This window comes from Manacus vitellinus, unplaced genomic scaffold, assembly GCF_001715985.3.
Source record: "Manacus vitellinus isolate BGI_N305 unplaced genomic scaffold, ASM171598v3 scaffold_25_pilon, whole genome shotgun sequence".
NCBI lineage: Eukaryota > Metazoa > Chordata > Aves > Passeriformes > Pipridae > Manacus > Manacus vitellinus.
In genome coordinates, this window is record NW_021939882.1 from 9,156,199 (window position 1) to 9,179,354 (window position 23,156).

The 23,156-nt window shown below is 39.8% G+C and overlaps 1 protein-coding gene across 1 annotated transcript in view; it reads left to right on the plus strand.

Annotated features, from left to right (window-relative positions):
- Positions 1 to 23,156, plus strand: part of DOCK2 (dedicator of cytokinesis 2) — a 175,459-nt gene that overhangs the window by 99,760 nt on the left and 52,543 nt on the right. The window contains exons 28-30 of the mRNA XM_029960275.1: positions 3,049 to 3,147; positions 4,212 to 4,306; positions 20,217 to 20,295. Of these exons, the coding sequence (XP_029816135.1) occupies positions 3,049 to 3,147; positions 4,212 to 4,306; positions 20,217 to 20,295 (273 nt within the window). The remainder of the gene's footprint in view (positions 1 to 3,048; positions 3,148 to 4,211; positions 4,307 to 20,216; positions 20,296 to 23,156) is intronic.

Here is a 23,156-nt window from a genome sequence, read left to right on the forward strand (position 1 = left end):
CCCTGTTTGTGTTACAGGATCAGTCTGTGATTCCTTTTGCTGTGCTTCCTATACACTCCACCAAAACAGAATTTCTTTTGCCTTACCCACCACTTTTCAGTGTTTATACTAAAGGCAGCATTTTAGTTCATTTAAATATTATCTTTTTTTAAGGGGATAGAGAGTTTCAATGTCTCGTGACCTGTTTTCCCCTCTCATTTTCACTTGACTACCTATTTACCCCTGGCTGAAGTTCATACTGTTGATTTCCTTATTTCTTTACAGATTTTTGAAAGGCTGTCAGAGAACTATCTATTATTTAAAAAATAGAATTCAGCGCTGTTTCTGTTATGGGTTCTTTTGTATTTATACAGAAATGAATGTTTTCAAGTTGAAAAACATATTTTGTTAGATCTCTTCATAGCAGTGCTGACTTGCTTCTCTTTGCATTGTCTCAGCAGTCAAGTGTTTATTTTGATACATTTATTTTTTATACGTTTGACCTAGTTCTAATCAACGTTTTCTGCTGTAATCCACAGGATAAATCCTAACAAGCCAAAGCACAGCTGAAATGACTTGTTAGGGTTCCACCTGAACTTCACCTTCTCTGTTACACAATTCAAACCCTACGTACAATGTTTGACTTCATAAGTTTTTTAATCATAAGCGTTAGTTTGTGGTGTGACTCTGAATTTCTTCTGTCTGCCCAGTGAACATGCAGCTGACCCAAGTGTGAGAGCTGGTTCTTGGGCAGAACTTACTGCATTTACAAGCAGTTCATGCTCTTTGCACGTTCCACCGAGAGGCACTTAAACCACAGAGGAGAATTTCGGTGAACACCCAGAGATATTTGCAGATCTGATCACAGCTGTGAAGAACCCTCTGTCATCCTTAAGTTCTGCCAGTGAGAATGGCAGTGCTGGGAGGGTGGGAGGAGGGGAGAGGGCACTTCAGAGATCCGAGGCTGCCTCTGAGAAGCGAATCTCTCTTGCTCGTGTTTGGGGATTAGGAGGGAGGGGCAAGCTTTTAACCTATAAAGATGCTAGCAGCTGATTTCTGATAGTTGAGATTGCTGAAAAATGCCTCAAGATCCAACTGTATTTGTGTATTTTCCTGCTTTACAGTTATGTGGAAATGATGGAAGAAGTTTTCGTAGCAAATCATCTTTACTGTCACTTTTTTTATGTATCATTCAGCCCCACTGAGGTGAATTTGACAGCTTGGGTGCAATCACAGCAATAGGTGTCTCTGCTTATTTTCAAGGCATGCTATAATCTGTTAATTTTTTTAATCACCATACCCAGTCACTAAGAACAGGCATTCATGCTGTACCATAATCACACATATAGACACATTTTTCCAAGTTGGTTTTGACAAAGGAAATAACCTCCTTAAAGTCTGGGTGCCTTTAAGCAACGTAATACATCCATTCAATGCTCGTGAAGAAATGCTACTTATTTCTAGCAGTGATTTTTTTAACCTGAGTCTAGAAAGGCATTCAGTGGTGAATGCTTAACTACTAAAAATACAAGCTGCTTTTCATGGCAATTCTCTAACTTCTGTTGGTATATCTTTTTTAAAAATCAAGGCACAAGAAGAAAACCCCCCACACAATTTCAGCACTGAATCCCTTGCAATTCATTATTCCTCTCAGCTATGCATTGAACATCACAGAAGAGATTTGTCTGCTCCAGAACTGTAAAAGTGAACTACTACTGCGGGAAATCCAGCATTTCTTTTTAGAAGAGCATCAGTACCCGAGAACACACGATTTCTTACCTGAAAAGCTTTTGGGCTACCTGCAGAAAATGTGTCTTCTTAGCCTTAAAAAAGTAGGCAAGGCTCTCACTGGCATTCCTGTTACTCCAAAAGAAGGTGTATTAGGTCCTTTAGGTTGTAATTTTCACCGGTTGTATGCAAGAAGTGTGCTGGGTCTGCTCACGTAGGAATAAATAAATAAAAAACCGGGCAGCACGAACCGAACAGCAGCTCATGGAGGGAAGAACAAGACCTCTAGTGGTCACAGCCTGGAGCTGAGGAAGGAACGATTCCCTCCTCTGGAGCGGGGACAAAATGGTTGGGTGCGACCTGGTAACGTGTCCCTGATGTAACAGAGGGATAAAGGGAATTAGAGTCAAACAGAGACTCTGAGCAGCACCAGGGGGAAACCAAATTCTGCTCAGAGGGGCTGCTGAGCCCTTGGGGTCGGTTCTGACCCACTGTGGTGAAAAGACTCAAGGGAATCTAGAACATTATTTTACACGTTCAACTTCATCGTCTCGTTAAAACAAAGTCAAAGCGTTTAAATCAGGGTCACTTTTAAAACTTCAGCAAGTTAAAAGGCATCCATGAGGGTTCTCCACCGTCTGAAAGGAAAATTTCGAATCATTGCTGTTGTTGTTGGGAGATAAATGTCTTTGTGGCTTTCAGGAAATCACATGAAAGCACAGGATTACAAATCACGTTATGGATTGCAGCATTTTGACTTCGGGACTTGGGAAAAATAAAATGTTTCCTTTTGAGGAAGTTTGAAAGAAGTTCTGGGTTATAAAGGTCATAGTATTTTATGGAAGTTTGAGAGTTCTGTAATAGCTGCTTAAACACCTGCAGAATGTAAAAAATGGCATTTCTTGCACTATTTCTTCCTGTCAATATCGTGTACTTTTAGAATGATTAGAAAATGTTGATGCTAACATATTTTCTTCCTGTGCATTCCTAAGGGAAGACTTCTAGACAACTTCATGTGCTTTTTAGCAGTCTTAAGGTGATACTGAGTTGTACTTTATTATATATAAAGTTGTACTTTATCATATATAAAGTTATATTTTATTATATATAAAGTTTTCTTGTCACAGTGTGTGTTTCCATGTGGCAGGGCAGCTTTTGAATGATCTTTTTCAAGTTCTTAGCATATTTCTTTCATTTGGGCTTGCAAAAGCTTTAATGTTATTTATTTTTGCACACATAAATGGATTTATCAGGCATTTTGAGTACTCCAGCTTCAGAAAGAGTACAATCCCACACTGTAAGTGATCCACCTGTGTTGATTTGTGTCTGGTTTGCTTTCAGAGTCATTTTGTGGCCTGCATGACAGCCATCCTAAACCAGATGAGTGACCAGCATTATTCAGTGTACATTGAAACTTTTCAGACAAGCTCAGAACTAGTGGTGAGTGCTAATTTTAAGTATTTCATTTCCTGTGAAAAAGCAGTGGTATTTTTGTGGAGCGTCTTGTTTGATTTTTCCCAGTATGAATTCTGTTCCTGTACATTTTCTGTCTCTGTGTCATTGTGTTCCCTCCCTCTTCTAATGGTGACATTGGACAACTTTGTGAATGTTGGAAGGACACAATTGTCTCCTGCTGACTCTGGCACCGAGGTGGTGATGTAATGATCAAGAATAATTAATGGGATCTTTGTGTTAAACTGGTCTGTGGAGGGAAAAACCCAAACCAACAAAATCAATCCTCAACTGCTTGAACCCTCCCTCCCACTTCACTTTTCATTTTCACTGTTGTATCTGCTCCTGCTCCAGATAATGTTGTAAGATAAATGCAGTAAATTCCCTGTTCTTGTAGTGCATCTTTTTATGTCAGTTGTTTACAGCAAAATTTATTGATACTTGGGGTACATTCTAGTTTGTGCCAGGGGTCACTATGTTCTGGAAGGTTTCCATAGTCTTATGTCTGTCTTTTTACACTCCTGACATAACTCTGAAGTAAGTCAGGGTATTGGCAAAGGTTTTGATTGCACCATCAGTGCATTCAGGGACAGTTTGTCCATGGAGGCACTACCTGCACTTGTCAAGAACTGACCACTTTCCCCTCTTTCTTGAAGTCAGAGTGGTGCCATAACTGGAATGTTGAATGTGAACTAAATGGACTAAATAAAAAAATCTAGTATTTTTCAAATCTGTTTATTCTTTATGCCTAGTGAGACTGCTTTCTTAATTAATTTTTTAAAAAAATCAACAATTTTACCCCAAACTTTTGATTGTTTACTACAGCTTCTTCTTCAATTCATCTCTGCCTTTATTTTCTTAAGATCCCAAGGTAATGGGGCTTTTATCTTTCATTTGGAGACATTTCATTTCTGAGACTCCTGTAAGACTGCAGTTCCAATCTTGGCCTTGCTGAGATCACCAGGAATTCTTCTCTTGGCTTCGCTGGGAGCAAAGTGGAGCAGAAACTGTGTGTTCCACAGCCACAGACTGACAACATTTTGTCATTCCAGGACTTCTTGATGGAAACATTCATAATGTTCAAAGATCTCATTGGGAAGAACGTTTACCCTTCGGACTGGATGGCCATGAGCATGGTGCAGAACAGGTAAAATGGGGAGGGAGGGTCAGAGCTCACACTCCACGTGCTTTTGCCAAGTGAATCACTTCATGTCTTACAAAAAGCCTTGCAGTGCAGTCTGAGACTGTTCTGTCACTCCAGCTTGGGGGATGCCAAGAAGTTCATCTGAAATAATGTGCTGATAATCCATTAGATAGCTTGTTTTCTCTGCTTTAAGTCTACTTACAATGGAAAGGAAAAGAAAGTTGTATTTCACAGTCAAGTGGAAGTCCATAGTTGGTCTTAATGTTGACAGTCAACAGAAGCCAAGCTGTCAAAGGTCAGGTGAGTCTTACATGGACAATTGCACAGGATGAGAATGTCCCCACTAATATGTCAGCAAATTCATTGGGGTGCCAAAAATATCAAATATCTGAACCATTATGGGTTGCTAAAAGATCTGATGATAAAGACCAAATCTTTGGGTGCCACACACTATTTGCAGGAGGAGGTTGATGGTGTTTGCTGGAGCTCACATCCCTGAGGGAATGTATTGCTATACTAGGGATAATTTGGGGTTTCATCATGATTGATTACTCCAAACTCAGGTATATTCCCTCTGCAGATGCAGATGGCACTGAAACAGCAGTTCTCTGCTCCATGAGAGCTTGCTGTTAATAAGCAATCTAGAATATACTCTAGAGTTCACTGAAGGATTATCTCGTGGGCATAAACTGTGCAGGTTGTACACCTTCACCCACAGCTACAATCTGGTTTGGTGGCATCATAAATGGTGGTGGGATATTCAAATTATTGTGTGATCTCTCTTCAGCCACAGGACTGCTCTTGTCTTGCTGTTCAGATTGCAGACAGCACAACCAAAGTTTCATGTCATGTAGAGTTTGCCACCACATGAGCTTATTTTCATTTTCATATCGTGTGATAGTGGAGAGGAAAGAAAAGTGACCTTTCTGCACCTCCATCATTGATAATGGTTTTGGACAGATGGCTTGGGACAGCTTTTCACAGATGGATTCCTTCAGAGCAGCTTTAAATATTACTTGTTTGAAGAGGGAGGAAATGTTCTTCCTTGAGGTGTGAGTTTTCTTGCTGATTATGGGCATCAGTTAGAAATAAATGTTTTGGCAGCAAGGGAAGGTGAGTAGATAAGGTACAGGATGGACTATGAGAGAGTTTATCTCATAATAATTGTTCCTGGACCTTCTGAGGTACTGACTTTATTCTTTTTGTGTCTCTAGTCTGTAACAGTGCAAAGAAAACGATATTTGGACTGAGAATGCAAAACAAACCCCGTGGCTGCTCTAAGCAAAGTTAGTTCAGTTTGTTTATTTGGGGGAGTGGCAGGTGAGGAAAAGTTTCCTCAATATTTAAACACGCAGAAGTTTTTACAATCATCTATGTATGTAGGAGAAATGATATAAAAAATAGCCATGAGCATGGGACCAACTTCCCTTGTGAAATTTTATTTTTATTTGCTGGATTTCCTCCTCTTCATACTTCATGGAAATCATGGCTAAAAATCTCACTGAAAGGAATCTGGATTGGGGGGAGAATCACTTCATTTACATTTCCTTATTTATTTGGATGTTACCTTTGCAACTGAACTTCTTCTTCTCAAAGAAACACTCTGAGTTAGATGATGGATTAGATTATGAAGTGAATACAGGTGTGTTTTTTTTTTGGAGCAAGACTTCTGTTGACAGTTGCCTGCACTGTCATTGTTTTAGTTTTGTAGAAATGGTGGTAACACTGGGTTTTCTGGAAGTCCCAGAGAGACTGGTCTAAGGCTTAAGTCTCAAAGGTACATAGGTTTTGATTCACTTAGAAGTGCACATGTGCTGTTTGTTTGCAGTGCCCCAGGTCTGTAATTTTACTCTCCCAGTTTTATGATGTAAAAAAGGAGAGGACAGAGGATACTTAAGGAAGTTGATAATCTCCTGGGAGGCCTCAGGTATCCAAGCCTCATTTCATCACTACACTGAAGCTCATGCAGAGGGATCCCTGACCCCTCCTCTGAGCTGGGCAGGGGCAGATCTGCTGGTGGATGTGTTCATTTATAAATCACAGGTGGATGTGTTCATTCACAAATTACAGGAGTTCCATCCCACTTATTCTTCTGTCCAAGCCAGTCTTTGGCCTACAAGGTAAAATCTAACTCAGTGCACATTCTTATGTTGCTGCTGCTGAGATTTGCAATTATTTTTAATGTAGCAAGGATTACTCTGAAAAAGTATCAGTTTAGTCCTAAAGCACCTGGCACATGGAAGCACATCAAAACTTTCATGTGTAAAACTGCTTCTCTGGTCTAGAAAATGCTGTTGACATCTGCAGTAGCCACAAGTATAGGATTATTTTATTCTATAGGGGTGGGAAGTGTCTGTCCATGTTCAAAGCCTTTGGGGCTTAAGGCTTCATTTGGTGTTCCTTTATTGCCTCAGGTGCTGGCAATAAAAATCCCTTTGTGGGACTGTAGATGTCCTAATGACTCTGAACTGTGTGGGACAGGTTGGTCCAGGCAGATTTTGTTGCTCTAAGCCTCATCCCATGTAAAGAAAAAAATCAGCATTAAAAAAAAAATATTTAGATCCTATTTAACAGCTCTTCTGTAAACACCTAAAATGACTTGGCACTGTTTATACTCCTTGATTATGTTGCTGTTCTCAAAAATGCATGAGGAAATGAGTTATTGATCTTGCTTTCATATCTTAATTTTATGTTATATCAACAACTGGGGGAGGAGGAGTTTTATCAGTCTTTATAGGAATTTTGGGTTGGTTTTTTCTTTGTTCAGGTGTTTTTTTGAGGGAACGAATGTTCTGTGAAATAAATTGAAGACTAATTTAGGTTTCTAGATTTGTCTTGTTAACATTCTTTACTCCAAACTGGAGAAGTAGCAGAGAAAAAGTCACAAGGGATCCAACTTGGCTCTCTTGTAATAATACCGAGAGAAGAAAAGAAAATTAACCCCCCCCCCAAGAAACCAAACAGAGTAAGTGCCAGCACAGCACAGGTTTTGCATTCTTAATTCCCCTGTTGTGAGCAGGAGGCTCCATGCAGACCTTTTTACACTCTGGGGGAGGTGTTTTACCTCGAGTCTGCACTGTCTGATTTTGCAAAAAGCTTCTTTAGGGCTGTGGGCACATGTCCTGAGTCACCTGGCCAGCGGCAGGAGGAGCTCTCCAGGCATTCAGCAAAGCCTGGGAGCCTCCCCTGCAGCATCTCCTGTGTTTTGGAGCTTGCAAGGACAGTGGGCACCGGGGGAGTTCTGCTGTAGGATTTACTGCAGCACAGAGATGTAAAATTCATACATTTATGGAGAGGCAGAGGAAAGGGAATAGCAAAACCAGCACTGCAGGTTTGGTCTTGTTTGTTGAGCAGGTCACTCTCATTACTGTCATATGGAACTAAAGACAGGCAGGAATTACATCAGGGATATTTCAACTAAAATTTGGGTGTCTGGCATAGATAAGGGGCAAAGAGTGAGAGAATGACTTCTTATAGTGTCCAAAGGAAGGGAGAATGGACACATTTGTGTCCAGGAGGAACTGAGGTGGGTGAGATGAAAGAAGCTTAATTGACTGAACTTATTTAGACAAGCTTTGCCTCTATCAGGATAGAACTATTTCACTCTAATTACTTTAAATCACTATTCTAAATAACAGGCTGTTTGCTTTTAGAGCATGCTCTGATTCCCAAAGCCCATTTGGATGAGGCAGAGGCTGTGTGTACTAGTCCCACTGGACAGACAGTGTTCAATGTGCAACAGAGAACGAAAAAAAGGGAATTAAATACCTTTTTTTTCTTGGTTTGTTTTTTTTTTTTTCTCTTCCAATAACAGCAAGATGGAGAGAACATTCTTTTTTTTTGTGCCATGCTAGGTGGGGCAGAACACTTTGGGAAACAGCAATGTCATCATTGAAGTCATGAGGAGATAAAGTCAGAGTTATTTTTGTGATCCTCCATGGTAGATTTAATTAACTTTTGTTCTAATTAAGGTTGCTTACTGCACACTTCTTACTAGTTGCTACTGCTTGTATATGCACTTTATTCCACTCATGACACTTAGATATTGGTTATTAACTTATTTAAAGCAGTAATTCCTGGGAACATGGCATTTGTGGGGAAATGCTTTGCTGGCTTAGGTAACACCATGTAGTCTGTTTATCCTTCAGCTGTTTATAACAACTTTAATTTAGAGTTATATAATTCCTCCCAGGAAATTCACGTGTCTTATTGTCAACATGAAGTGCATGAGGAGTCAGATTTGCTGAGTAAAAGAAGAGTTAGTGGGGTGAGCAAATAAAGGGAAAGTATTCAAATGCCTTTCTTCTCTTTCTCTGGGATTTGAAAGGGAAATTGCTTACACAGAGTCTGAAGGTATTTGATCTTATCATAATTAGTACCTGATATCAGTTTGGTCTGTGTCCAGTCTGAAGTGGCCTTGGTAAGCACTTTGATTGTGTGTCCATTTAAGTTGTTTTTTTGAGCCTTGTCCCCGTTATATTTAGGCACTTAAAAATGAAAGGAAACAGTGTTTCACCAGTTCATTTCAAGGTCGGCTCCTACTTGCTGAAAAGCTCCTGTGAGATAACACTGTAGGGTATTTTCTAACATCAGGAGTTTGGCTTTTTCTAAAATATGTTTTCATTACCTGTGTATCTGAGTGTTCTCAGACATCTGTCAGAGTCAAGTCTTCCCCGACTCTTTTTAAGTCTTAACTTGAAAGCTTTAGCACTGCGGGTATTTGGCAAAAGAGCTGGAATTGTTGTCAATTTTCTTTCATTATATTTACTAAAAATAGCTTCTTACTTGCTGATTAAATGCTTTGTAACACCCTCAAAACCCGGTTCTCCTGTTGGAGCATCATTAATAATTCAGCAAAAGCCCACTGTGGTTTCTAAGCAGTGTCCCCTGCACCCCCAGGTACCTCAGCACTTCTCACACTGGGGGTTCTCTTGGTACCCTGGGCCTGGCCAGGCAGCAAAGTGAGGCAAAATAAGTTCCTCTTTGCCTAGCAAGGACTGCAGGGATTTCTGTTCAAGAAAAGGACAGTAGGGATTGCAGGCCTGGGGTTTTGTGTTGTTTTGGGGTTTTTTCATAGCTCATCTGTGAATGACCCTGCGAAACATGATTTCTGAAATACGTGGTTTCCATGCTATTCTGAACACAACCTTTGAAGAGAAACATTTCCCTGGAAGGGTTAAATACCAAATTGGACGTGGCTTGGAGCAACCTGGTCCAGTGGAAGGTGTCCCTGCCCATAGCAGGGAGTGGAATGAGATGAGCTTTAAGGTCCCTTCCAACCCAAACCATTCTGTGATTCGATGATTTCAAGTTGTAAGAGAGAAAAACCTCAAAATAATTAAAGTATTAGAACTGCTTCTCACTGTTTATCTAGGTAGAAATGAAAAATTGTCATGTTTCCAAAAAAGAAACCCCAACACAACCCCCAACTGAGTAGTTTGGGTTAGTTTTACTCGTTTTTTTCAAAGATGTGTTGGAAATTAAAATTCATTTATGTAACCAAGGTTGGGTGATGGTGTTACAGTTTATTCTGCACAAATAAGGCCGAATTTTGAAGGGTGATCTGCTGCATACAAGTAACTCTTTTCTTTGATCTCATTTTCCTCTGCAACTTTTGACTGACTTAAACATCCTTGACAGGAGTGCAGTTGTTTTCATAAGGGCTTGAATTTTCAGGTGGGCAGAACACATTTACACACAGGCTTAGGGCATATTGCAGAACTCTGCAAATTTAATGTAGGAAAAAATATTTTAAACAGCAAGTATAAATGTCTAATGAAAACATTCCTTTATGCACACTTGCACAAAAGGGTATGTGAAGTATTTTAACACATTCAAACAGTTTTTACTGTTTAGTCACTGCTTTAACTGTGTTTAGTAGTAGGATGGAGTGAAAGTTTAGTAATAGGTTGTGTCCTTGAACAGTTTGGTTTTGCTATGAGACTAAAGATGTCCTTGCTGAAATGCAGTTTCCCCATTAACATAAATTCTCTTCCAGAGGGAAATTTATTTCTTTATTTTCCATACTGGGGTATTTGGTGCCTCAGTGTTCTTAAATTTATATCATCTCTCCATTACATCCAGGTTACAGTTTCCTCAGTGCTCTCAGATTTCTATCTCCTTCCATTTAACTCTGGATTATTCGATTTGCTCAGCGTTCTTAACTTTCTATCTCCTTTCCATTAAATCCAAATTACTCTGTTTCCTCAGTGCTGTCAAATTGGTACCTCTGCTCCATCACATCCAGGCTACTCTGTTTCCTCATTGCCTTTTTCAGTCCTGCAACAATCAGTGCTTGCAATGGGGCAAAGGGCAGAAGGTTGGTCTTGGAAGAACAGAACGAGGCAGATGAGGAGAAGAGGCAGTTGTTTCTCTGTGGGCTGTAAATTTACTCCCTTGGAGAGTTGCACTTCCAGCTGTGTCTGGTGTGTGGGAGTGAGCAAATGCTTTGCTGCGAGCTCCAGGCCTGGCAGAGAGCAGCCCTTCATAGAATCATAGAATCACAGAATCAGCTGGGTTGGAAGGGACCTCTGAGATCATCCAGTCCAACCCTTGATCCAACCCCGCCGTGGTTCCCAGCCCATGGCACTGATGCCACATCCAGTCTTATCTTAAAAACCTCCAGGGACAGAGAATCCACCCCTTCCCTGGGCAGCCCATTCCAATGGCTGAGCACCCTCTCTGTGAAGAATTTCTTTCTAATATCCAACCTAAACCTCCCCTGGCACAGCTCAAGACCCAACCCTCTTGTCTTGCTGATGGTTGCCTGGGAAAAGAGACCAACCCCCCCCCGGCTCCCCCCTCCTGTCAGGGAGTTGTAGAGAGTGAGGAGGTCTCCCCTGAGCTTTCTCTTCTCCAGGCTGAGCCCCCCCAGCTCCCTCAGCCTCTCCTCACAGCACTTGTGCTCCAGTCCCTTCCCCAGCCTTGCTGCTCTTCTCTGGACCTGCTCCAGGACCTCAATGTCCTTCCACCTGCAGCTGCCTGAGTCTAACTCTGCCCATGGAACTCTGCTTTTCCAGCCCGTGCATCTTTTTAGCACCAACCACTCACTACAAGATGCTTATTCTGCACCAGCTCTGCGTGGTGCCCGTTGTTATCCATGTTGTGGAATTATCTGCTTCCCAAGAATCCAAACACTTTAATTATGCAGTGGCTGCAGCAGATAATCCTCCCAGCAAGAGAGGCAGTTGCACATCATGGTGGTGGTACACAGTGGATGCCTGTTAGGTTCTGACTGCAGTCATTTATTTAGGCTTTTATCTAAAATGCAGAGAGAAAACCTGCTGTGAGATATCCCATTCCCACTCCCACTGCAGAGTATCTCATTTTTCCTGCTATCAACTGCTGGGATGCTCCTGCTCCTTGGCTACGAGGTTTCTGAGCTAAAAGAAAAGTCTCCAGTGGAGAGAGCAACTCAACACAAACCAAAACCATCTTGGTAATCTGATGTTCTCAAAAAAGTCAGTAAAAGAAACTGTTACTTTCCCAGCTACAACTTTGACCTTCATACAAAAGCCCTTCAGGTTCTTTGCTATGTGGCTGCTATAAAATACTTTTTGTATGCTTTCAAGCATTTTAATTTTAGCAAAACATATGGGTGTTAAGACAATGAGGAGTATTTTCCCTTCTGTAGAACATATGTACAAGTTAGTAAAAGAAAAAGATGAAGAGTTACCCACACAAACTGTTCTATGTCACCACAGAAAAGACTGAAAATTCAGTATTCCTCATTTTCATCAAATGTTGTAAATGCAATTGAGAATTTTTCTGTGTTCCCCCTTTCTGACTAACTTTGACCAGCCCATCATATCATATGAGATTTTCAGGAAATCAAATGTATGCAAATTTCTCATATTTAGCATTATTTTGAATGGTCATTTTCATGTTTTTTTTAAACAGCAGTATCACAAAATAACCCTGCTGCTGGTGTATTATGCATTTGCTGCACAATGATCTCTTTTAAAAGGCATAATCTGCTGATTCAATGCAACTTCTTCCATATTGAAGGGAAGTATTCTGTATTAGGCTGGGAAGTGGTGAGCTCACATGAACAGTGATTAGACAAGAGGCAGATTCGTAGGTACCTGTAATTACAGGTTATTTTCTTAGCTTCAGAAAAAGCCAGGCTTTCCTAAAAGTAAAGAAATTATGTGTTCGAGAGAAAAGGTCTCACTCGCTAAATATTTTCAACATGAATATCTGAAAAATTGGGAGCACCTGGATTGTGTTGAACCATAAAGCAGATTTAGTGAAGGGGTTTCAAGCACAGAAAGCTCATGGAACAGGGGAAAGGAAAAGCAAAGCCCAAATTGCATTTTACTTTTAAAGTTTTGTGGTGAGATTCTGAATAAAATACAGAGCAACTGGAGGAGCGAGGGGAGAAGAAAAAAAAAAAAGAAAGGAAAAATAAGGGGTTGGTTATCCACACTAATTTCATGTAATTCTCCAATTTTAATCCTTTGATTTGTCAATGGTCCCTAGAAATACCCATGAAAATATGTTTACCAAAGTATCACCCCTGCACCATTCTTAGATGTAGAGAAACGAACACTAAATGATATGGAAATGATACACAAACATGATATAAATGGTGAATTACTGCTGGCAGGTGAGGAACAAAAGTCAGTGGAAGAATGGAGAAGTAATTTCACAATATCAATTCAAACCTCCTTCAAAAATGAAGCCATGGGATTTTATTAGTGTGTGGCATCCTGATATAACCACATTAAATCATTACATTCATCTTTTAAGAACTTGGTATCAGCTTTGTGTCTTATTCCCAGATTTGATCTGGCACTGAAGACAGCACATGATTTTAATTTTTTCTTTAATTCAGAATGTGTCTACTACACAAAAAATTGGCTGTGATGCATAAAAAACAAAGGAGACTGAAGTGAGAGGAACCTCACAACATAAGAAAAATTACTGAGAGTACCTTTCAGGCTCAGTTACTTAGAGCTCAAATGAGCTTTTTTATGTATATTTTCAAACTATGAAGTCCCTTGAACTCCACAAAACATCACATTTTCAGGAGTTTGAGACAAATATGTATCTAATATGCAGTTCTGACAATGCATTTGGATTCCTAAATGAGAACTAAGAAGTCTTTAAAGCGTGGTTGAGGTAGATGCTGAAGGAAAAGCTATATACAGAGCTTTTGGCCAAGTCAAGAGATCTCACAGGGAGACTTCATCGTGTGGCACAGAGAGTTTGCACATTCCTGTCTTTCCTAGGAGTTCATTGGTGCTGCTGTCAAATTAACTCTGACACATTATGGAGTGCAGTATTTTGGATGCTTGGCACAGTGCTCAAGGTAAATTTTCAAATCATGCTAATAAGGAAAATGAATTGTGCATAAACAATTTATAATTGAGACAAGAGTAGAGGGAGAGCAGACATTTGGAAGCAGTTATTTCCTGACCACGTTAGATTACACTCTGGGTGTGCATTGAAAAAGGATGTGGGAAAATGACAATCACTTTATCATTAGAATTCAATATGGATGGTACAAAAAATTATTCTTCAGCCTGTAGTGAAACTGAGGTGACACAAGGGAGAAATATGATTAAATTATACTGCTTTCTTTGCACCACTGGCCATATTTTTCCAGTTACCATGGAAGTGGTATTGCTTTCTAAGTGTTGCCATTATTGTGCTCTTAATAACTAGGTTTCATGTAGCCACAAGGTTTTTAAATATTGTTTCCATCTTGCATTGTCCTTCCTTTCTAAATCAATGATTGCTTGCCGTGTGATTAGGAGATAATTTCTGCTGTTGCTTTGTAAAGATTTTATTATTATCTTTTATCCTACTTTCTGGGACTTTCTCCTGCTGCTCTCTGTTGGTACTGAGATAGTACCTGTGAGTTCTTAATCTCTTCTGTCACACTGATTGATTGCTTGTCTGATCCCTCTTTTGTGAATTTTTCATCTTCCATCATTAGTTCCGAGTTGCTGATCAGGGTTTCAGTCCTGGACAATGATCAACATTGGGGATTGGGTCTGACCCACTTTTGAATCTTCTCTTTATGTAACATGCCTTCCTCTGGCTTGGCACACAAGAAGGAAGAGAAAAGGTGACAGAAGCCTACAAGAGAATAATTTGACTTCAGCTGCTTTTCCCTTGTGTTTGTTTTATGTTAAAATACCCATCAGGTATGTTCTGCACAGAGTTTTATGAGGACAGTACTAATAAATCAACATAAATTACGTGGGAGTATTATTTTGACTCTGCTATTCCTGCTCCAGATTTCCTAGAATTGGCATAGTGACCAAACAATGTCTATCAGAACTCAGAGAAGACCTTCAAAAATAATAGTCAGTACATCTCCCAGGCTTTGAAAGAACTTCCCTCTTACTCCTCATCTGCTCAAGTAGAGGATTCCCTGATGAAAGTGCTGATTGATCAGCTTTGGGGATTGCAAAAAACCCCTGCCAAACTGAAATTAATGTAAATCCTTCTGCCTTGAATTTGTGGACCAAACTGTGTGAAGGAAAAGCACTTGGGGTTTGTGGGAAGGAGTTCTGCATTGTAAAAACTGTCTTTTCATTGGTTATCTGATGTGATTTAAGAAAAAAAACCACAAACCAACATATATGCCAACCTCTTCTTTCTGTAAGAGGTTTCACAACACAGGTAACACGTTCTTTCAAACCTTATCTCTGTTTTTGTGTGTCTGATTATCCAGTAGAAGTTTGTACTTGATTCATTTTTTCCACCTGCCATTACATCAGTGCAGTCACAGCTTTAGCAGCCACATCAAACATGAGGTTGGGTTGATGCTCATAAATACCTGAGTGAATTAATTCAACCTTCACCTCAGTATCTGGGTTACTCACCTCAAAGCTGTAGCAGTGAACTCCCAAATCTTACTCATGTGAACCTGAAAAGACTTTGAAAAGCATCTCACTGGTGTTGGGCCACTGCTTTAAAAAGAATTCATGTCTAAGAGTCTGAGGAAAGGCCTATTTTTCCCATGATTTGGGGAAGGTATCTGATTTATGCACCTTTTCCAAAATAATTTTGTGGCCCCAGACGTGTTCTGTGTTTGGAACAAGGTGCAAGAACAGGCCAGATCTGGCAAAGCAACCTAAGAACATTCCATGTGAATTTAAGGTTTTGGTTGGTTGGGTTTTGGGGGGGGTTGGTTGGGTTTTAGGGTTTTTTTACTGTAATCATCTCTTGTTTTATGCTGCAAGGAGCTGATGCACCAATTCTAACTAGTTTGCTAAAAATAACTTGAAGTTCCAGATCTGCAGTTTAGGTTTATCTCCTATTTACACTTCAAAAGCAAGGACAATGTGCAGACCTATTTTACTGTTAAACAGAGAGTCATCATCTTCCAAGGAATATCCTTGAAATCCTACTTTGATCCACGTGTTGTTTGTGGATACAGAATTCTTCCCTTGCTCCATCTCTGTTTTATTTTATTTGAAGGAGAATCAATTAAGAAATCCTTATTTTGAGGTGACTTATGAATTATTTTTTTGTCTCATAAATTATTTTTGTCTGTTACTTGTGGTACCTTTCTAACCCTGTTTAGAACAGACACCTAAGTGTTTGAAACTAAGTGCAGTTGCACAGGATTCTATTAATTGGCCTTTCTTTCAGGCCAGAATTTGTAAAAAAATATCTCAGAAAGCACAATAAAGTAAAGTAGAAGCAGCAGGAAAATCAGAAAGATAAAGCAGATAAGAGCAGTTGATCCATGGCAATTCTTTGACTGTCTTAAGCCAAACTCCTGTCTTTTTATACTCATATTTAGTCCAGAGATTTTGGGCTTTGAAGATCATCCATGAATCTTCAGGCCCAAGAGTTTGGTATGAACTGTACATTAGAAGAATCAATCTCCATAAAGTCAGGATATATCATGAGAGTTATTGAGGGTGAAGGAATTTCAACACTTTCAGATCACAATTATTTAAGCTGATAAGAAATTAATTTCATATTTAGTGTAGAAAAATTATCATGATTAAATACCCAGAAGAACCTATTTGTAGTCCTGTATGACGATTAAAATTAAAGGAAAACATGAACATTAAATGGAAAAAATCATGGAATGATATTTTCTGTGTGAGAAATTAAGATCCTGTGCTTTGATCAGTCCAGTTCAGTATAATCTTGCAAAACAAAGCTCTGCAGCAATCCCTGAGCTGAGAGGAAAGGCAAACTCCAATGTTCTGTCACAGAAACAAGGGAAATTCAGTTATTTTATACTGGGATGAGATAATCCCTTTCAGTAGTTTGTCTCAATCACTTCTCCTGCAGTCAGACAGGACAAACTGTGCTCTTCTGAGCTGCTCTGGGACACTCCTACCATCTCTTTTCTACCTCAATCTTCTCCATTATGTCACTTATAGTTGATAACTGATGTTATGAATAATCATAACCAGTCAATGATTCAATTCTTTAAATAGGAATATGATGTCAGTAATAATTAACATTATATTTTCCCTTGTTTTCATCAAAATCTCCAACTGTTTTATAAACACCTGTTGAGTTTTATACTTGTGGCCACTTAATTAATGCCCCTTTTTGGTGTTAGGGGAGACTGAGGCACACAGGAATGAAATCACTGGGGCAGGACAAATTGTATTGGCAGGAGCCAGGAATAGAATTCAAACCTACTGCCTAAGTGACTTCCAATGACAGGAATAGATACACCCTTTAGGCAAAATACAGATGCATGAAAATGTTTGGAATTTGACAGCCTGGAAATATTGCATGCTCCTGAAAATATGTCATTCCAGTCTGTCAGACAAAAATATCTGTGAGAGGGAAAGGGATATTTACAGAAGGCAGCTTACATATAATTATATTGCATAGAAACCTGTAAATATTTTTAATATTATCAGGAAATTTTACTGGGCATTAAATACCTCAGTATTTCTCAGGTGTCCTTGAGGCTTTTTATGTATGGCTAACATTAAACCACAAACTCTTCACAAAAACTTTAAGGTAAGTCCCACAGGAATATGTTCATATTATAAAATAGATGTGCACTAATAAATTCATGAGTGTGTAAGCTCTGATATTATGATAAGTTACTGTGTCTTTCATGATACTTCCATGCTAAGAGTAAAGTACTTAAAAGTGTGAGATTTTTTTAATGCACCATCCCAGAGTCTCCCAAATGGGATATTTAGGTGACATGTTTCACGAGAAGTGTTAGAATAGTGAAAACACACAGAATTTGGGAAGTAAAAAAAAACCCTCAGAAATGGAGGACCCTCCTCCTACTCCAAGCAAAGACTTTGTGAGTGAAGAGAAATGCTCCTCTCTGAGCAGCTGGAGCTGAAGAACTTGTAAATTAAAGGATCCAGAGCAATGTTGTGCTACAAGAAAGACACACCCCTAAAAAAGCCTTGCCCTAAAACTGCTGTTGGGAAGAGTGATGAGGATGATGACACAGAGTAACATGTGGTTTTTTGGGCTGCCTAAAGCAGACTACTCTTTTTAGAATCCCCTTTTTCTGCAACATCTTAAGCTGTTTGTGTCCAGCATCAGGCAGCTTTGAGGAGATAAATGTACCCATGTGAGTGGAGTGTTAGGAAAGAATGTGTTTATTTTCTTGTGGGCAGTGTGGGTCAGTTTGCAGCAGAAATCACATTTTCCACAATAAGACCTGATCACTTAAAAGGTGGAAGAGCAGGTTCAGTAGTCTGGGAAAGAGCAGGGGGTGCACAGGGCAGTTTTATGAGTGCACAGAGGTTGTTTAGCAGAGCTGTCACAGCCTGCAAGGGCAGCATTGAGCAAAATCAGATTTCTTGAGCTTGAGGTGATTTGGTGACACGGCTTTTCACAGATCAGCCCCTTAATTCAGCTGGCAGGATTAGCTGAGCTAGTGTGAGTTGAGATCAGTGTGCCCTGGACCACTGAGAGGAAGCTGAGCTGGATGTGTGGGATGATGCAGTGGAGTGACACAGCACCCTTGGAACTCTGGAACCTCCCAGTGCCAGCCCCTGTGTGTCCCTCTGGCCACATGAACAAAAAGGACTTGGCAAGATGTGACACCATGTATGAATTCCTTTATTTCCTTGATCACATCAGCAATACAGAGGAGTGTTATGTGGATGAAAAGAAAATCTTTAAGTTCCTGCAAGGAGTTTTTTCCTCCTGGAGAACCTCACCCATAACAAGGGGTTTCACTGTGGTCAGTCTGATGCTCTGATGAAGCAGGGAGCTCCTCTGGGTGATTGCTCAGTGGGATTTCCTGGCATAAACCTGCCAAAAGCTGAACTTTTGCTTTACCTCCCTCATTAAGAAACTGAATTATGCCTTCAGATTATTTTTTTGTGTGTGTGGTGAGACCAAAATTCCTTTCCCTGCCTGTTCTGTTTCTGTAGTGGCTCAGAGACTGCTGTCTAGGGACGAGCATAACAACAGAGCTGGGAGGGAATAACATGTTTGCTGTGTTCTGCCAGCCCCCAGTGACCCAACAGCATTCCATCATCCTCCCTTCAGTTTTGTCTTTGATGTGTTTAATCACTTTTAAGCCAGTATAAAATTTGGGCATTCACAGCATCCTGTAGCAATGAGTTGCAGAGTCGAGCAAGATGAGCATAAGCCTTGGTTCTGCTGATTTTGAATGCACATTCTAATTGTGTTCAGTGCCCTCTGATGCTCCTCTGGGAAAGCTGGGAATGCTCAGTCTCTCATCTCCACAGCACTTTCGATTTTATAGATCCTGCCACCTCCCTCCTCAGTCACCAAGTGTCCCCTGACTAAGGAAACCCATTAAATGAGCTGGATCATTTCTGTGCCACATTTATTTGCTTGGTTTCTTCTCTCTTCTTCCTTTTTGTATCTGTTTATCTTTTTGAGGTGAGGCACCACAAAGAGTCTGACCCAAGGATGCAGCATTCCTTTGACAATAACATATGGATATCCTGCAGTCTCTTAATCTTTTTCTAAGAGTTCTAATTATAGAATTATTGTTTTCTCTGGTGTTACTTGTGGGTTTCTGGACCTGGCTGTTATTAGATCTTTTTCCAGATTGAGAATGGCTAGTTGACAGCCAGTCACTGTATTTTAACACTTAGGATTGTTTTTTCCTTGTCTTCACCTTTCAGATTGCATCTGTTTGCCCCCACAGGGTTTGCTATAGAAATATTTCTGCTTAATAGTTTTAAAAAATGTACTCTGCTACAAAGCAGAGGCAAATGGATCACTTTCAGTCAATTTACAATTTTGAAAACAACTGAATTATTAAAATAAACTTTATAAATATTTAGAGATACAATTGATTTTTGTTTTACAAATGTCCTGTGGGGATTCAGACAAAGAAATTAGCTTTAGAAGCATGGCTTAATCATGCTGTATTAATCAAGAGCTTAAATAGGTGCTAGAGGGGTAATGATCATGCTCTTCCTCTTGGAGGAAATAACTGTCTGAGATTTGAATGTGTTTTTATAATCAGCCTGAGGAGGAAGGTGGGCAGAGGTGTCATCCTGCCCTCACCACCTGTGAGAAAGCTGAAAAGCTGCCCTTTATGTCTTTAAATTGGGAAAAATGCAGTGGCAGCTCCTAACTAATCATGTGAGCACAGGAACTCTTTGAGCTGCCAAACCCACGGGGAGGAGGCAACGACACCCTTGTAAATGATTTGGTTTTGTCAGCAGAGAACAATGTGTTTGAAAGAACTGCTCTGTTGTCTCAGGAATGCAGTGTGGTGTGAAGCAGAGGGAAGAAATTCTATTGTCTGACTTCTGCAGCAGAGGTAGAGAAACTTTGTGCCAACTGTGTGTGTCATTTTGTCTGTATGGGTGACAGGCTATAAATCCCGTGCCGTGGCACAGAGTGGCACCATGTGGGAACTTGGGTGCTAAATGTGCTTCCACCAACAACCCCTGTGTTTGGAATCGACCCCCAGGGGTTACACTCATTTGTCTGTATCACTGCTTTGCTTTTCCAGGGTGTTCTTGAGAGCCATCAACAAATTCGCAGAGACGATGAACCAGAAATTTTTGGAGAATATGAATTTTGAAGTCCAGGTAAGTATTGAGGGTTCTCAGCTGGGTCCAGGTGGTATGTGCAGGTCTGCAGAGCCCTGTCTGGTCCTGTGCATCAGCACAGGAGGCTCTTGGTTTGAGTGGGGCAGGATTAGGCCACCTTTGACAGGACATGGGAATCATGTTTTGATTATTTATGATCAGGCACCCAAACAGAGTATTTTGTTCCATGATTCTGTCAGGACTGGCAAGCAGAAAACTCACTTTTTGTCTTAGCCAACCATGTGCACTCAGAAAGTCAGTCTTGGATACAGTGCATGGAGCCTTTACAGTGTCAGTATGTAGGACAAAAAAAGCTTAACTTTGTTTGACTCCTGGAGTATTTAGCACCTAGAATTCATTTTTAACTTGTAGTCTTCCCTGAAAAGTCTACCTTTATTTCTTTATTTTTATTAGTTTCATCTGAAACAATTTTTAATTAAGTTTCAGACTTTTTTATCAAGTTGTTCAAAAATCATTCCTTGTAACTTAAACATTGGGTCGTGCATTTTGCCACGTTTGGTTTCCTTTAGATAAAAATGTCAGTAGTTTTCCCATTCGTGAAGTTGTTATTAAAATGTAAATACAGTTTTTGATTCAGGATTTGTCACTATAGAAATAGATAGAGAATACACTGACAAGGTATAGTTTGAAAAGTGATTCTGTTGCACTCTTACTATAAAGTTCAAGGCTTTGCCTTCTTGATTTCTTGGGGTTCGTATTTTACAGTTAATCTCACAACTTGCAATCTGTTTTAGGTGATTCCCCTGTGCTGCACATGATTGTTCAGGCTCATTGTACTACAAACTGTTTGGGGTTGGTCTCTTGGTCCTCAACACAAAACCCCTTGGTCACAAACAGCTACAGAGTAACCACACGAGGGGTTACACAGGAAGGGTTTAAAAGACAATAGTAAAAAGAGAGGTAAAACATTCAGTTCACACTCAGTTACACTGTTCGCAAGTATGAAATGTAGAGCTTTTTCCTCACTTATTTCATTAAAAAAATCATACCTTCAAAATGGGTGACTTTGCAAATATATATATATATATATGTATAATGTTAATTAAGATTTTTGAATCATAGGGAAAGATGTTTCTCCTGACAAACTTAACATTTATTTTTAGTAAATACCCCTGCTGGAAACCCTCGGATCCTTGATGTAATCTCTCTTGGGCTCTATCAGTTTATTAACAACTGATTTATAAGCTATGATTTCTGTAGTGATTTTCTTGATCACTTTTTCCTGAACAATGGGTTGGTAATTTTTACAAGCAGATATCAGAGGTCTGAAGGACATCACTGTGTGCAGGCTGCCAGAATCACACAGCCTTTAAAGAACACGTGTCTGTCAAAGTTTTATTAAGCTGTGCTCTGCCTCTCTCAAATGGGAGAGCAGCAGTTTAATGTGCAGCTTTTATTCCAGCTCCTTCCCGTGGCAGTTCTGGGTGTTCCAAAGTGTTATCAAACAACCAGGGGTGTTGTAGTTCAACACTGCACCTTGCAGTTCAAGGGGATGCATTAATGCTCTTTTATTCATGACTTGTCAAATAGCTGGAGGCTCTGAGTAGGCTAAACAACGTTAGAGTAAATAAGGAGAGCCTTGTAAAGAATTGTAGTGCCCTCACAGTCTTCACAGGAGACTTAAAATCACAATTCTTCTGTGAATAAAAGCTCTACAAACCTTCCAACAGTTCCCTAAATATACCTCTTTAAAAAGCTGCTACTGGACTAAAGAGGGTCTGAATAGTGCAAAGCTTATTTTCTTAACTACGAATTAAAATTTGATTTCCCACTCTCTATTTTTTTATGTTAGTATATCTTAGCTGTAAGTAAACACAAGCAGTGGCTAACTCAAAAGGCTCACAAAAATAGTAAAAATAAATAGCTGTTTCTTCTAAGTTATTTAGTTTTAAGTCACAACTAAATGTATTCCAGTATATGAAAGAGATCATTCCTGAAGTGAAGGCCTCACATATTGAGGATGCCACATATCCTAGAAATCAGTTTAATATCCTAGAAATCGGTTTATCATTTCTTATGCTGTTCAGAAGTTCCAAAAGGTCGTTTCTGGCTAACCTTGCTCAATAGCTGTGCTAACTACACGTGCTTTGCAATTCTGCACACTTGCAGAAAGTTTACAATGTCATTTTTCTCCAGAATCAATCTAATGAACCCAATATCCAGCTGAAATGTGTTATGGCTGCTGGTCTCCAGGGGCTGAGCTTGCTTTCACTATAATATTTCAAGAAAAAAAAAACCCCAAACTGTCATCTTGTCTGTTTTTAGGATATGCTTGAGTTTCCTTTGCACCTACAGTGATTTGTCAGAAATTCAAAAGGCTTACAAAGAATTCATGTTTCTCCTAATTACCAAAAAAAAAAAAAAAAGCCCCTGGGCAAAGATATCTGTAGGGCAATGGCTACAGGGTGGCCTTAATGTCTTGGTTTCAGAGGTGTGTGAAGGAGGAGGCAGCAGCATTTATTGAGGGATGATTTTTCAGGATAATTACCAAACCTCCTCTTTGTGAGATGCCTGGAAATGTGTTACTAAATCAATTCCTAATTTTCTGATTGAGCACGTGTCCAAAACACCTTGGAATGTTAGTGCGGGCTTAAGGGAGAACAAAATGGGTCTTGTAAGGATACTTTTTTACATTTTTAAAAATCTGTTTCTCTCTGGTTTTACCTCTGAGAGACTACTTGGCCTCACCGAGTTCTAAGGTCAGTTCTGGTACTTCAAAGCTTGCAACTCCTTAATTTGAATATGCTATTGAAATACAAAGGATCCTATTTTTTCAGCCATTTTGGGGTACTCTGAGGACAAAAGGAAATATATTTTATAAACCAGGTTATTGAGTTTAT